The sequence below is a fragment of the Neovison vison genome, chromosome 9 (assembly GCF_020171115.1).
Source record: "Neovison vison isolate M4711 chromosome 9, ASM_NN_V1, whole genome shotgun sequence".
Taxonomy (NCBI): Eukaryota; Metazoa; Chordata; class Mammalia; order Carnivora; family Mustelidae; genus Neogale; species Neogale vison.
The window spans coordinates 12,189,897-12,203,496 of record NC_058099.1 but is presented as its reverse complement, the minus strand read 5'-3'; the positions used below and the strand labels follow the sequence as shown (position 1 = coordinate 12,203,496).

Genomic DNA, 13,600 nt, shown 5'->3' with positions numbered 1-13,600 from the left:
CTGGTCAGAAGGAAGGAAACTCGGCTGAATCCTACTCCATCTCCCTGGGTACAGAAGCTTTCCTAGGTGGCCAGAGCAGAGTCAAGAAAAGGCTACACCTGTGACTGACATTTTTCTGAAGGTTCAGGAAAGCTGAAAGAGAATGACACCACAGAGACCACCTTACAAGGATGGCACAGGCTCCAAGTTCCCCCTAAGAACCCTTGCCAGGATAGGGGCTTCCTGTCTCAACTCAGACAAAAACATCTCACGCCCCCATATCACTGAGACAGAGGCCTTGTCATGCCCTGGGGTCAGAGCTGAAGTGTCTGTGAAGACCCCTAGAAGGAGAAGGTGTTCCCCTCACCTGTGTCTAGTCCCACAGCCCCTGTGTGCTTAGCCACGTAGAATCGGTGTTTACGGTTCAGAAGAAAGCATGAGTGGCTAATATAGACATCTTCCCAACTCCCCAGCTCACAGATGGTGAACAACCAGGACTTTCAAAAGACATCATTAGAATTTTAAAAACATATCTGAACATACGACCAGAAATTTAATAATTTATCAGAACCTCAGGTTCTGGCAACTCGAATACGCCAAAATGCATATTCTATGGACCATATTTTCCTTATCCATTTGTCCGTTGAAGGGCATCTTTGTTCTTTCCATAGTTTGGCGACCGTGGCCATTGCTGCTATAAACATTGGGGTACAGATGGCCCTTCTTTTCACTACATCTGTATCTTTGGGGTAAATACCCAGGAGTGCAATGGCAGGGTCATAGGGAAGCTCTATTTTTAATTTCTTGAGGAAATCTCCACACTGTTCTCCAAAGAGGCTGCACCAACCTGCATTCCCACCAACCGTGTAAGAGGGTTCCCCTTTCTCCACATCCCCTCCTACACATGTTGTTTCCTGTCTTGCTAATTTTGGCCGTTCTAAGTGGTGTAAGGTGATATCTCAATGTGGTTTTAATTTGAATCTCCCTGATGGCCAGTCATGATGAAGATGTTTTCATGTGTCTGATAGCCATTTGTATGTCTTCATTGGAGAAGTGTCTGTTCATATCTTCTGCCCATTTTTTTAATATGATTGCCTGTTTCATGTGTGTTGAGTTTGAGGAGTTCATTATAGATCCTGGATATCAACCTTTTGTCTGTACTGTCATTTGCAAATATCTTCTCCTGTTCCGTGGGTTGCCTCTTTGTTTTGCTGACTCTTTCCTTTGCTGTGCAGAAGCTTTTGATTTTGATGAAGTCCCAAAAGTTTATTTTCGCTTTTGTTTCTTTTGCCTTTGGAGTATTATGCCTCCATCAGAAAGGATGAATACCCAACTTTTGTAGCAACATGGACAGGACTCACGAAGAGATTATGCTGAGTGAAATAAGTCAAGCAGAGAGAGTTAATTATCATATGGTTTCACTTATTTGAGGAGCATAACAAATAGCATGGAGGACATGGGGAGTTAGAGAGGAGAAGGGAGTTGAGGGAAATTGGAAGGGGAGGTGAACCATGAGACTATGGACTCTGAAAAACAATCTGAGGGGTTTGAAGTGGTGGGGGGGTGGGTGGGAGGTTGGGGTACCAGGTGGTGGGTATTATAGAGGGCACGGATTGCATGGAGCACTGGGTGTGGTGAAAAAATGATACTGTTTTTCTGAAAATAAATAAATTTAATTAAAAAAAAGTATTCCTTAGGAAAAAAATGCATATTCTAAGATTGAAATGGATTCTAGTAAACAACCGAGAAAGTTTGCAGCCTGGGTAGCTGGGCTTTGAGAAATCCATTGAGGGAGTGTGGTGTAAGCCTTGATGGTTTTTTTTTTTTTTTCTTTTTCCCATTTTTTGGTGCAAGTGCCTGACTTAATGATCGCTTTGGCATCCATGCCAAAAAAACATCCACTTCAAGCATAACGAAAAGCATGGAGGACATGGGGAGTTAGAGAGAAGGAGGTTGGGGTAAATTGGAAGGGGAGGTGAATCATGAGAGACTATGGACTCTGAAAAACAATCTGAGGGGTTTGAAGTGGCGGGGGCGGGGGTGGGAGGTCCGGGTACCAGGTGGTGGGTATTATAGAGGGCACGGATTGCATAGAGCACTGGGTGTGGTGAAAAAATAATGATACTGTTATGCTGAAAATAAATAAATGGAAAAAAACAACAACATCCACTTCAGATAAGCACACTGCCAGCCGCAGGACCAGATAAAGAGACAAGGCCACTCTCTCAGCGAGGCTCCTTTGTTTTAGATGTCTTGGTTGATTTTGATCAAATGGGCCGTTTAGGTCACTTGCCTTTTCTCTTCTCTTGCTTTAAACTCCTGCTCCTATGTATTAAATTCACCAACCAAGAGTGAGCCCACTGAAGCCCTAGGCCCCCTCCCTCCACCTCAGTAAAAACAGAACTGGGGGCCTGTGCTTCTCTCCTCCCCTTTCACTCTCTGCCTGGTGCCTTCCTGTGGGCCCCAGGTGTGTTGTGTGATTTCCGAAGAAATAAGTGATAAGCCTTTGCTTTTTTAGTGTTTCCTGATGGTTGCTGCTGAAGCGTGTCTTGCAATCATAATAAGTACCAGAAGTGTTGTTCCAGTCATAACATTGGTTTGGAAAGGGGGGATGTCTCTGGGAAGCTACAGGGGAGTGTCACAGATTATTTCTAGCTGAGAACATTACTATTGATTCACTGACACCAGCACCAAACAGACAGGCTTGGGCAAATGTGTTTCTGTCTCTAGGAACAATTTGCAAGAAGCTCTCAGAACCCGGATGTGATTATGGGGTTCTCTGAGGATTGTGGGGGTTCTCTGAGGAGGCCTGAGAAATAGGACGAGGAGGTGGAAGGTGGAGACACCTTTATACTAACAAAGGTCAGGAGAGAATGGAGGGAAAATGAGGCTGTCTCATCCGCAGGCTCAGAGAAGCGGAGAATTCCTTCCCCTCAGGTGAGGACTGAGTCAAGCGGGTGACAAAGATGGCCTCACTGTTCCCCTCAGCTTGACTCAATGGTCATCTTCTTCCTGACTCTGGGGCCCTCACCTTCTATTTCACAGAAAATTTGCAAGTTCTTTCTCTGACTCTTTGAGGCATAAATCTTTTTAAAAGCCTCTTGCCTTTCAGAGTCCATAGTCTCTCATGGTTCACCTCCCCTTCCAGTTTACCCCAATTCCCTTCTCCTCTCTAACGCCCCTTTTCCTCCATGCTATTTGTTATGCAATCTGAGGGGTTTGAAGTGGCGGGGGTGGGGGGGTGGGGGGTGGGAGGTTGGGGTACCAGGTGGTGGGTATTACAGAGGGCACGGCTTGCATGGAGCACTGGGTGTGGTGAAAAAATAATGAATACTGTTTTTCTGAAAATAAATAAATTGAAAAAAAAAAAAAAAGCCTCTTGCCAGTTCTGCAACCCCTTTCTCAAGGACCCAGAGCCATCCCTCTGATATGTAATCATCAAAGAAGATCGTGTCCCATTTCCCATTGTCTCTGGGTGCCTCATGCCAAGTTATAAAATTGTCTTCTGTCACTGAGAAACGGGAAGTTTATTTTCCCTCTAGATAAAGCCAATTAGCAAACACAGATGGTGTATGACTCTCCTAATGTCCTCTAGTACTTTTCCTCTAGTTCAGCCCAGAGTTTACAAATCTACCACCCTTCCTTTCAGACTGAGTTCTGCTCCCTCCCCCTATTGCGAGAGTATTGAATAAAGTCTTCCTTGCCCATTTCACTTTGCCTGGTGCCACTTTTGCTTTGATACATGCCAAACATAAGCTTCTCACATTTACCAGTTAGATAAGACACTCATCTTCCTTGGGGTAGAAACAGAAATAGGGTGAAAACAAACAAACAAACAAACAAGGTAATACGTTAACTCAACTCTTCAGGTGGAAGAAAAGGTTGAGATTAGGAAAGAAGCATTGCCTCAGGCAATGACATTTAACCTTTCTACTCTTGAATGGTCACTTAAATTGAAATTTTCTAACCCATTCGAATTTTCATTTCTTGCCACCGGAATAATATCTTCCCAAGATAATCGAGAGTGTGACTTTTTTTTTTTTTAAGCCCTATGGCCCAATAAAATTAAAACCAAATATCTAAAGCTAGGACATTTTCTAGAGTCAATCTTATTTGGACATATACCTTATTATAAAATACTACTGTTGTCAGTTTTGAAAATGAGGAACCTGAAACTGTTAAGTATTAAGTAATATCTCTGAGTTGGAAGTGACCTTGAATGTCATCTAGCTCAATTCCAGTCTGGTATATGAGTTGTCTTTGCAAGACCCTTCTCCAGTGAGGGTGGATGTCACTTTTCGATAACTCTGACTTTTTAATTTCTTCCCTATACTGTGACGGGAATTACTTTCCCAATGCTTACAAATATTAGGTCTAACATGAAAAAATGTTCACCATCATTAGCCATCAGGGTTTGAAGTGGTGGGGGGGTGGGAGGTTGGGGGAACCAGGTGGTGGGTATTCGAGAGGGCACGGATTGCATGGAGCACTGGGTTTGGTACAAAAACAATGAATACGGTTATGCTGAAAATAAATTTAAAAATATTAAAAATAATAATAAAATAAAAAAAACCAAAAAACCACATCAAGATACCACCTTACACCTGTTAGAATGGCCAAAATTAACAAGATAGTAAACAACATGTGTTGGAGAGGATGTGGAGAAAGGGGAACCTCTTACACTGCTGGTGGGAATGCAAGTTGGTGCAGCCACTTTGGAAAACAGTGTGGAGATTCCTTAGGAAATTAAAAATAGAGCTTCCCTATGACCCTGCAATTGCACTATTGGGTATTTACCCCAAAGATACAGATGTAGTGAAAAGAAGGGCCATCTGTAACCCAATGTTCATAGCAGCAATGGCCACGGTCGCCAAACTGTGGAAAGAACCAAGATACCCTTCAACGGACGAATGGATAAGGAAGATGTGGTCCATATATACAATGGAATATTATGCCTCCACCAGAAAGGATGAATACCCAACTTTTGTATCAACATGGATGGGACTGGAGATTATACTGAGTGAAATAAGTCAAGCAGAAAGAGTCAATTATCATATAGTTTCATTTACTTGTGGAGCATAAGGAATAACATGGAGGACACTGGGAGATGAAAAAGAGAAGGGAATTGGGGGAAATCGGAGGGGGAGACAAACCATGAGAGACTGTGGACTCTGAGAAACAAACTGAAGGTTTTGGAGGGGAAGGGAGTGGGAGGATGGGTGAGCCTGGTGGTGGGTATTAAGGAGGGCATGTATTGCATGGAGCACTGCATGCGATGCATAAACTATGAATCTTGGAACACTGAAAAAATAAATTAAAAAACCCCCCAAATATTGGGTCTAGTTCTATCTTCAAACACCACTCAGAATAAACCTCATTACAAAAAATTTGTCCTCTCACCTTAGAAAATAGACCAATTGCTAGTGATGATGTAAAAAATGCAGATACTTCCAGGGTGAATGACATCAAAAAGATGCTCAGGAAGAGGGCATAGACCAAAAGCTGTCAGAAGACAAAGGGAAGGATGCCAGGGAAGACATACAGAAGCAGACCAGGTCACCTGGAGCGCTGGACTGAAGCTGCTAAGTCAACCAGCTCCTTAGGGCCAACCCTTGTTTCTACACTGTGTTCAGGACCTAGGACATTGTGCTGAGGGAGAGCCCAAAACTGGGGGAGATCTCATCTATTCTCTGTCTAGTGTGCAAAAATGGCCTCTGCTGTTGGAGAGGTCTTAATCTTATGCAGAAGACAACATGTACATGCACCTGCGCGCTGCGTGCGCGCACACACACACACACAACCCTTTAAGTAATTTCACAGGCATTGAAATTACTGCAGTTCAAATAACTAATTGAAGATGTTTCTTTCAAAAAAGTTTTTATTTAAATTCCAGTTAACATACAGTGTAATATTAGTTTCAGGTATACAACATGGTGATTCAACACTTCCATATGACACCTGGTATGACACAAGTGCCCTCCTTAATTCCCGTTACCTATCCCCCCAACTCCCGCCTCCTTCCCCTCTGGTAGCCTATCAGTTTGTTCTCCAAAGTTAAGAGTCTGTTTCTTGGTTTGCCCCCTCTCTTTCTCTTTGCTTGTTCATTTTGTTTTCTAAATTCCACATATGAGTGAAATCATATGGTGTGTGCCTTTCTCTGACTGACTTATTTTCCTTAGCAGTATACTCTCTGGCTCCATCCATCTCATTGCAAATGGCAAGATTTCATTCTTTTTGATGGCTGAGTAATATTCCATTGCATATATGTACCACATTTAATTGAAGATGTTTCTTAAATTACGCAAGGATACTGGGAACTCAGAGTTATTGAACAGGGAGAAATTTGGTAAAGGAAAATTAATAAGAAGTTTTCAGCTACACTTGGAAGGAGTGAATAGGAAAAGGGAATGGGAGTTGCGAGTGAAAAATAGATACAAAGACCCTGGGTTAGCAAGGGAGCCCTAATGAGGTGGCTTTAATTGGTGGGTATATACATATCATATATATGATTTATTATACTGTAAAATAAATTTAAGAAATTATGAATCTGAAAAAACAGGTACAATATTCGTGTCTGGTCACTCATACAATTTCCCACAAATACTCGACTTAGGTATGCTAGCCTCTAGTAGCTGGATATGTATACCAGGAATCAGCAGAAATGAGGGCTCAAAGACTTGCTCCTGAGTGTGCTCAGGAAGATGCTGCCTGGGACCTCCTCCTGCCCATCAGCTTCCTCATGCCCCACTTCATGTCTTTGTTCCTCAGGCTGTAGATCAAAGGCTTCAGCATGGAGGACAGAACCATGTAAATGACCGTAGCCACCCTGTCCTTGAAGGTGTAGCTGGACAGGGGTCGGAAATAAACATAAATAATACTTCCATAAAAGAGGGTCACCATGGTGAGGTGGGAGCCACAGGTAGAGAAAGCTTTACGCTGCCCAGCAACTGAGGGGATCTGAAGAACAGCAATGAGGATCCGGAAGTAAGAGATGATAATGCATATAAAGGGGGTCACCAGGATTACTAATCCTTCTGTGTTAATTACAACTTCAGTGACGAATGTGGAGGAACAGGACAATTTCAGCAGAGGGTTGATGTCACAGAGGAAGTGGGGGATAACATTGGAGTTGCAGAAGGTGAGATGATTTATCAGGAGAACTAGTAAGAGGGAATGGAGGTCAGAGATGGAGCAGGAGAAGACCAGCAGCAGGACACAGCGGTGGTGGCTCATGATGGTGACATAGTGGAAGGGATCACATATGGCCACAAAATGGTCAATGGCCATGGCCGCCAGGAGGTAACTTTCTGTGTTGGCAAAAGCTGAGAAGAAATACATCTGGTCATACACTCAGCATAGGAGATGGACTTCTTCTCTGACAGGAAGTTCACTAGCATCTTGGGAACAATGGTTGTTGTGTAGCAAACATCAGTGAAGGATAAGATGCTGAGGAAAAAATACATAGGTGTCTGGAGCTGAGTGTCAGAGTGGATGGCCAGAATGATGAGCAGGTTTCCCACCAGTGTGACCACATACATGATGAAGAACAGGGCAAAAAGTGGCTTCTGGACAGTCCCAGGAGGATGAACTCAGAGACACTTCTGGTTTGGTTGACTCTCTCCATAATCCTGCCTGTGCCAATGAATACAGAAAATTACAGAATTTTCAATTCAACGAGTTTCAACTTATTCCTCTCTCTCCTAGGATTCCTATAAATTGTCCATGATTCTGTCTACCCTTGTACAGTCCACAAGAAGTTGAACAATACAAAAGTTTAGCCTGTGTTAAATGCAGAGACATCAGAGAGGATTTCCTTTCAGAAAGAATCCCAGGTGGACCTCAGTGATGTCTATTTTTCTGGGTCCCTCCCCATAAATACTTATTCATGTATGTCAGGTTGAGGCTCGTCTCTCTACTACCCTTGCAAACAAAACAAAGCAAGAAAACAAATGAACAAACAAAAAACCCCCAAATAGCTAAGTGAATCAGGTAAGTAAGATAAATGCCAACTAGGCAAACGGTGTTCATAGTCACCCTTTCAGAGTGAACATTTCATTAAAAGCTGGGAAAAACCTCTATTATATATGAACCTCTTTACTGAAACACTCTTAGCCATCAGGGATTTGTGCCTTCACAATAATTCAACACTGTTAAATTAAATGCTCACTGGGAACCCAATACTGAGATTATGAAAATAAGTCATTTTCAATTCCTGTTCTTAAGGTAGCTAGAGTCTAGTGGGAAAGGAATTTTTAAACAAATAAGCACAATGAAATGCTGCAGGTATAGTGAGAGACGTCCTGGAAAGAAAATAGTGTGGTGTCCTTGTTAAAAAGCACACATTTTGAAATCAGCTCCTTCATTTTCTGTCTGTGTGGTCTTGGACCAATTATCTAATATGTTGAATTGTGGTGTTCTTCTCAATAATTTTTGGGGGGCCGTACATACCTTCTCACCCCACCTCTACTTCTCCTTCACCACTTGCTTTATTTCTTCCTTTACTTCCTGCCTTAATACTCTTCTCTGTCAGGTGTTCCAGGATGCTCTTGAAAGCAATTGTTCTTGATTTCTTTGCAAAATCTAACAGCCTTTAGATTTTTCACTGTTTGGCCACCCTTCACCTAAATTTCTGAGATGTTGAGAAAGAAGTATTTTTGTGTGCTTTCAGGATTTGGAAATGAGTATGAAATTAAGGCAGATAATAGCAGTTGTGCCCAAGACATATCGAGTCCTTACTATGTATCAGGCACTGAGCTGAATACTTCATGCATATCACTCCAAACAACTCTGATCTGGCTCTGAACAGCATTCCCTTTTAAAAGATAAGAAAATTAAGGTACCAACTCACACCAGTCAGAATGGCTAAAATTAACAAGACAGGAAAGAACAAATGTTGGAGAGGATGCAGAGAAAGGGGAACCCTCCTACACTGTCGGTGGGAATGAAAGTTGGTGCAGTCACTCTGGAAAACGGTATGGAGGTTCCTCAAGAAGTTGAAGATAGGGACGCCTGGGTGGCTCAGTTGGTTAAGCAGCTGCCTTCGGCTCAGGTCATGATCCCAGCGTCCTGGGATCGAGTCCCACATCGGGCTCCTTGCTTGGCAGGGAGCCTGCTTCTCCCTCTGCCTCTGCCTGCCATTCTGTCTGCCTTTGCTCGCTCTCTCTCCCTCTCTCTCTCTCTCTGATAAATAAATAAAATCTAAAAAAAAAAAAAAAAGAAGTTGAAGATAGAGCTACCCTACGACCCAGAAACTGCACTGCCGATATTTACCCTAAATGTAGTGAAAAGAAGGGGCACCTGCACCCCAATATTTATAACAGCAGTGTCCACACTGTCCAAACTGGAAGGAGCCAAGATATCCTTCAACAGATGAATGGATAAAGAAGATATGGTTCATATATACAGCGGAATATTACTCAGCCATAAGAAACAATGAAAACCTACTATTTATTTCAACGTGGATGGAACTGGATGCTGTTATGTTAAGTGAAACAAGCAGAGAAAGACAATTATCATAAGGTTTCACTCGTATGCAGAATATAAGAAATAGCAAAGAAGATCATAGGGAGAGGGAGGGAAAACTGAACGGGAAGAAATCAGAGAGGCAGGCAAAGCACGAGAGGTTCTTAACATTAGGAAACAAATTGAGGGTTGTTGTAGGGGAGGTGGGGGGGATGGGGTAACTGGGTGATGGGCCTTAAGGAGGGCACGTGTGATGAGCACTGGGTGTTTTACGCAACAGAAGAATCAGAAACTAATCATGTACTATATGTTGGCTAACTGAATTTAAATTAAAAAAAAAGGAAAAAAGAAAATTGAGGTGAAAAATATCGAGTACTTTTCTCAAGATCATGCAGCCCACATGGGCCAGAGCCTGGATCCCAACTAGGATGGTCTTAAACACAAAACGGTATGTCCTCACACTTCAGCAAACCTTCAACAAGATTATGCCAGAAGCGAATATGCAGGGATGTTATTTTTCACCGTGGAAATCTTCTACCTTAATATCCTTATTCCCGCAACTGACAGGCTTTCAAAATCAATGTTGTATGGAGTCCTCTACTGTAACAGCTAGAGACAGGACCCCTCCCAAGCCCCGTGTTGACCTGAGTGGTGGCAGGGCACAGGAAAACACTCGGGATGCTGAAAGAGCAGCTGTGGGCTTGAATCCTGGCTCCACTACTCACAATATGTCTTTGGCAAAATCCCTTCCCTGCTGTTTTACTTTCTTCATACATAAGACAGACTAAAGCCTGCTCTCAGGAGAAACGTGAGGGACGTGTATGTGGGAGCAGCTTGTAAGCCACAAAACACAATATACGTCATGGGGGCAACTGGGAAGTGTCTGATAAAGAAGAAGCTGGTGGCCTTGAAGGAGAAGCAGGGCTGGACCAAACACAGAGGGGAAGGGACAGACATCTGGCTGTGAGAGCAGAGAGGGCTGGGACTAGAAGCATGCAGGGGGCCGGTGTTGCCAGAATCAGCATCATTTTTCCATTTTTTCTGTCTAGGACTCATCAGCATGGACTTTGCTTCTCTAGGGATCTCCCTGGTTTGACCTTCTAAATCCCTTGAATCTTGTGGACCTTCTCATTTCCCCACCAGCACTCTGGTGAAAACCATCATTCCCACCTACAATGTTCCAGTATCGTCCCTGTGATGTATTGGGTTCCCGCAGCCCCGCTGGATGCCCCCTCCACCAACCATTCCCTGCACTGAAGAAACAGCGTTCTTTTAACAATAAAAACATGATCACCTAATTCTTCATGTTAAAGTCTGGGTTAGTGTCCCAGGGCCGCCATAACAAAGGGCCACAGAACAGGTAGCTTAAAACAATAGAAATGTGTCTTCTCTCAATGCTAGAGCAGTTGGCAGGTTGGTTCCTTCCTGGTGCCGTGCAGGGTCTGTCCCATGCCGCTCGCCTTGTCTTGTAGATGCTGGTCTTCTCTCTTGTCTCTTTACACTGTCTTCTCTGATGCCTGTGTGTTTCTGTGTCCAAATTTCCCCTTGTCATGAGGACACTGATCATGTTGGATTATGATCCATTCTAATGACTTCACTTTTAATCTGATTACCTCTGCAAAGACCCCATCTCCAAATAAGGTCACATTCTGAGGTACTGGAGATTAGGACTCCAATGTATCTTTTTTGGAGGACCCAACCCATCACTGGCACTTTCCTGCTGTATGAGCCTCCCCATTACCCACAGACTGAGGGCCAGTTCCTTCCTGTGGCTTTACTGAGCTTCCCGTGAAGTGGCTCCTGCGGGCTCTGTGGCTCGTCTCCGGCCTCCCTCCCTGCCCTCTCACATTTCATGCTCCAGTTGTAAGGCAGTCTTTGCTTCTTCTTGCCTTAGGGACTTACTTCTCCATGCGCCCGAATCATCCATTAGCCCTGTTACCCTGGCAGGAGGTCCCCCCCTTCAGCCTCCAGCCTCTAGCCTCCAACCTTCAGCAGTACATTCTTTCAGACCCCGGCGGCCCTCCGGCCCACACACTATGGACTAGGACTGAATCTTAGTATTTACAACACTGCTTTCCCCACTAGGTTGTGAGCTGCCCAAGTATGAGGACCACGTCTGATTCTTTGTTACACCAACCCCCTCTGGCGTGGTTCCTGGAACATAGTAGTCCCTTGATAAATATTTGTGGAATGAAAGAATGCCTGGATGTTCATTTCGGATTCTGAACAGATGGAAGGGAAAAAAGCAGCGGCCCTCACGTGACTGTCTAGGGAACAGCACTCCATGAAGTTCAGGGCCGGTGGGACCGGGACCAGACAGGAAAGACAGGAAGGACAGGAGCCTTTTCTCCTGGAAGGTGCCCCCTTGGTTTCTTACTCCTTCAGCTTTGAGACACACTTGTAGGGAATCTGCGCCAGAGAAACTTAGAGATCATGTAGTCCAGCCCTCTCACTTTAAGGAGGGGAAAGATTGAGGCCTGCTGGGAGGAAGAACCTTCATCATCGTGATGTTTGAATTGCTAGAACCAAGAGTGGAACGCAGGCCTCCTGGCTTCTCCCTGTGGCAGGGGTCACACTGCACATGGGGGCTAGGGCCCACTTTCTAGGTATGGGGTCTTATACTTGCCAGGTAAGCGGTCTAGAGCAAGTTCCTTAACCTCTCTGTGACTCAGTTTCTCCATCTGTGGAGTGGGACTAATAAGAAAACCTGTCTCACAGCCCTGCTGGCTCGGTGAACACGTGAAAGCACAGGGCCCTGCAGAGGGTCAGCACCTCTGCCCCCAGAGTGAGTAATTTAGACTCCAAGATGGGGGGAAAATGTTTTGATAAAGTAAATAAGCAGGCGTGGTCAAATTCTGGAAGGTTGCGTGTTCCGCACTTAGGTTAACCAAACATGTGAAAGCCAGAGGCTTTAGTCATAGGGACCACTCGTTTCTTTGTGCACGCACAGCGCTCGACTTGGTTGGCTTCTTTTTGACAAAAACACATGGATAACCCTTTCCTGATTCATGGATATCTTATCAAAGTCCTCGCAGGATTTTGACACAAACCCTTTGGAACTCACGGTTCTCAGATGGTGGGTGACGGGGAAGGCCTGCCTGGTAAGCGTGGACTGTGAACCTGGTTGGTTGTTGCAACCAGATGTTTTCTCTCCACTGCAACCTCTCTAGATGCAGAAGATGTCTCTGGGTGATGTCTGCAAATTTATTTAGGATCCACACTTCAGTTCAAGCGCCCAGCCCCTTTACCCTCTCCCTTACTTCTGCTCCAGGAAACCAAGGAGAGCAAGGAGGAGCCACGTGCTTGGTCAGCAGGTTTCCCCCACAGGGTTTCAAATTTCTTTCTCATCCCCACCTCTCATCCCCAGCCCCAGCCTGACTACTCCCTTCAGAAGACTGTTACCCAGAGTTACCAAGATGAGGACTTAGGTGCCCAGAGACCTTTCCCAGCCTATAATGGTTTGGACTCCCTTCACCAGGCCTCCTTGGGACCCCTTGTGCTCTGAGGGAATAGGGTATTCTCTTTGCCTACTGTTCCCTTGGGGACATCTTCTCTGTGCCCTTTCCAGGTTTAGAAAGCAAATCACAGCCCAAGGGGATGCGGAATGTCAGGGGCCTTCTACTTGGTGTTGAGACTATTCCCAGAGCCTGCTCAGATTCATGGTCAGGTCTCATAGATGTGACTCAAATTCCCCATTTGTAGGTGACTAAGGGTTGAGTAGCAATGATGGGTATTCTGGAAGATGGGGATGTCAATGGAAGTGACTTGGTATTTTTATTTTGGAGGGCCGAAGTATAGATAGAGGGCCAGCAGTTTTCAGACAATGGAAAAGTGTGTACATGTGTGCACATAAGCACGTGTGTGGGTGTGTGCTGGTGCTCACCCAAGGACAAGTGATGAAGATAGATTAAAGTCTGCTGTTGGTTTATAGGGTAATACCAGGTTCTTTGGTTTCGGGGAGTGTTGAAGATACCAGGGGCTCCTAAGTGTTGTATTTGGAGTCAGAGTAACATTTGACACAGTTTATCCATTGCAAACCCTCTTAGCCTTGTTCCGGTTTCAGCTGGAGTTGTGGCCCGGCTGATGTGGAGTCGTCTGCACTCCTGGGAGTACCTCTGGCTCTTCAGTTTTGTTTTGTTTTATTTTATTTTACTAATTC

At 44.5% G+C, this 13,600-nt stretch overlaps 1 protein-coding gene across 1 annotated transcript; it reads right to left on the bottom strand.

The window, feature by feature from the left end:
- Positions 1–6,672: 6,672 nt before the first annotated feature.
- Positions 6,673–7,603, bottom strand: LOC122916849 (olfactory receptor 1L3-like). The gene is given in 3 exon segments (XM_044264237.1): positions 6,673–7,322; positions 7,325–7,549; positions 7,552–7,603. Coding segments are annotated over 3 exon segments (927 nt in total).
- Between the last annotated feature and the right edge of the window lie 5,997 nt (positions 7,604–13,600).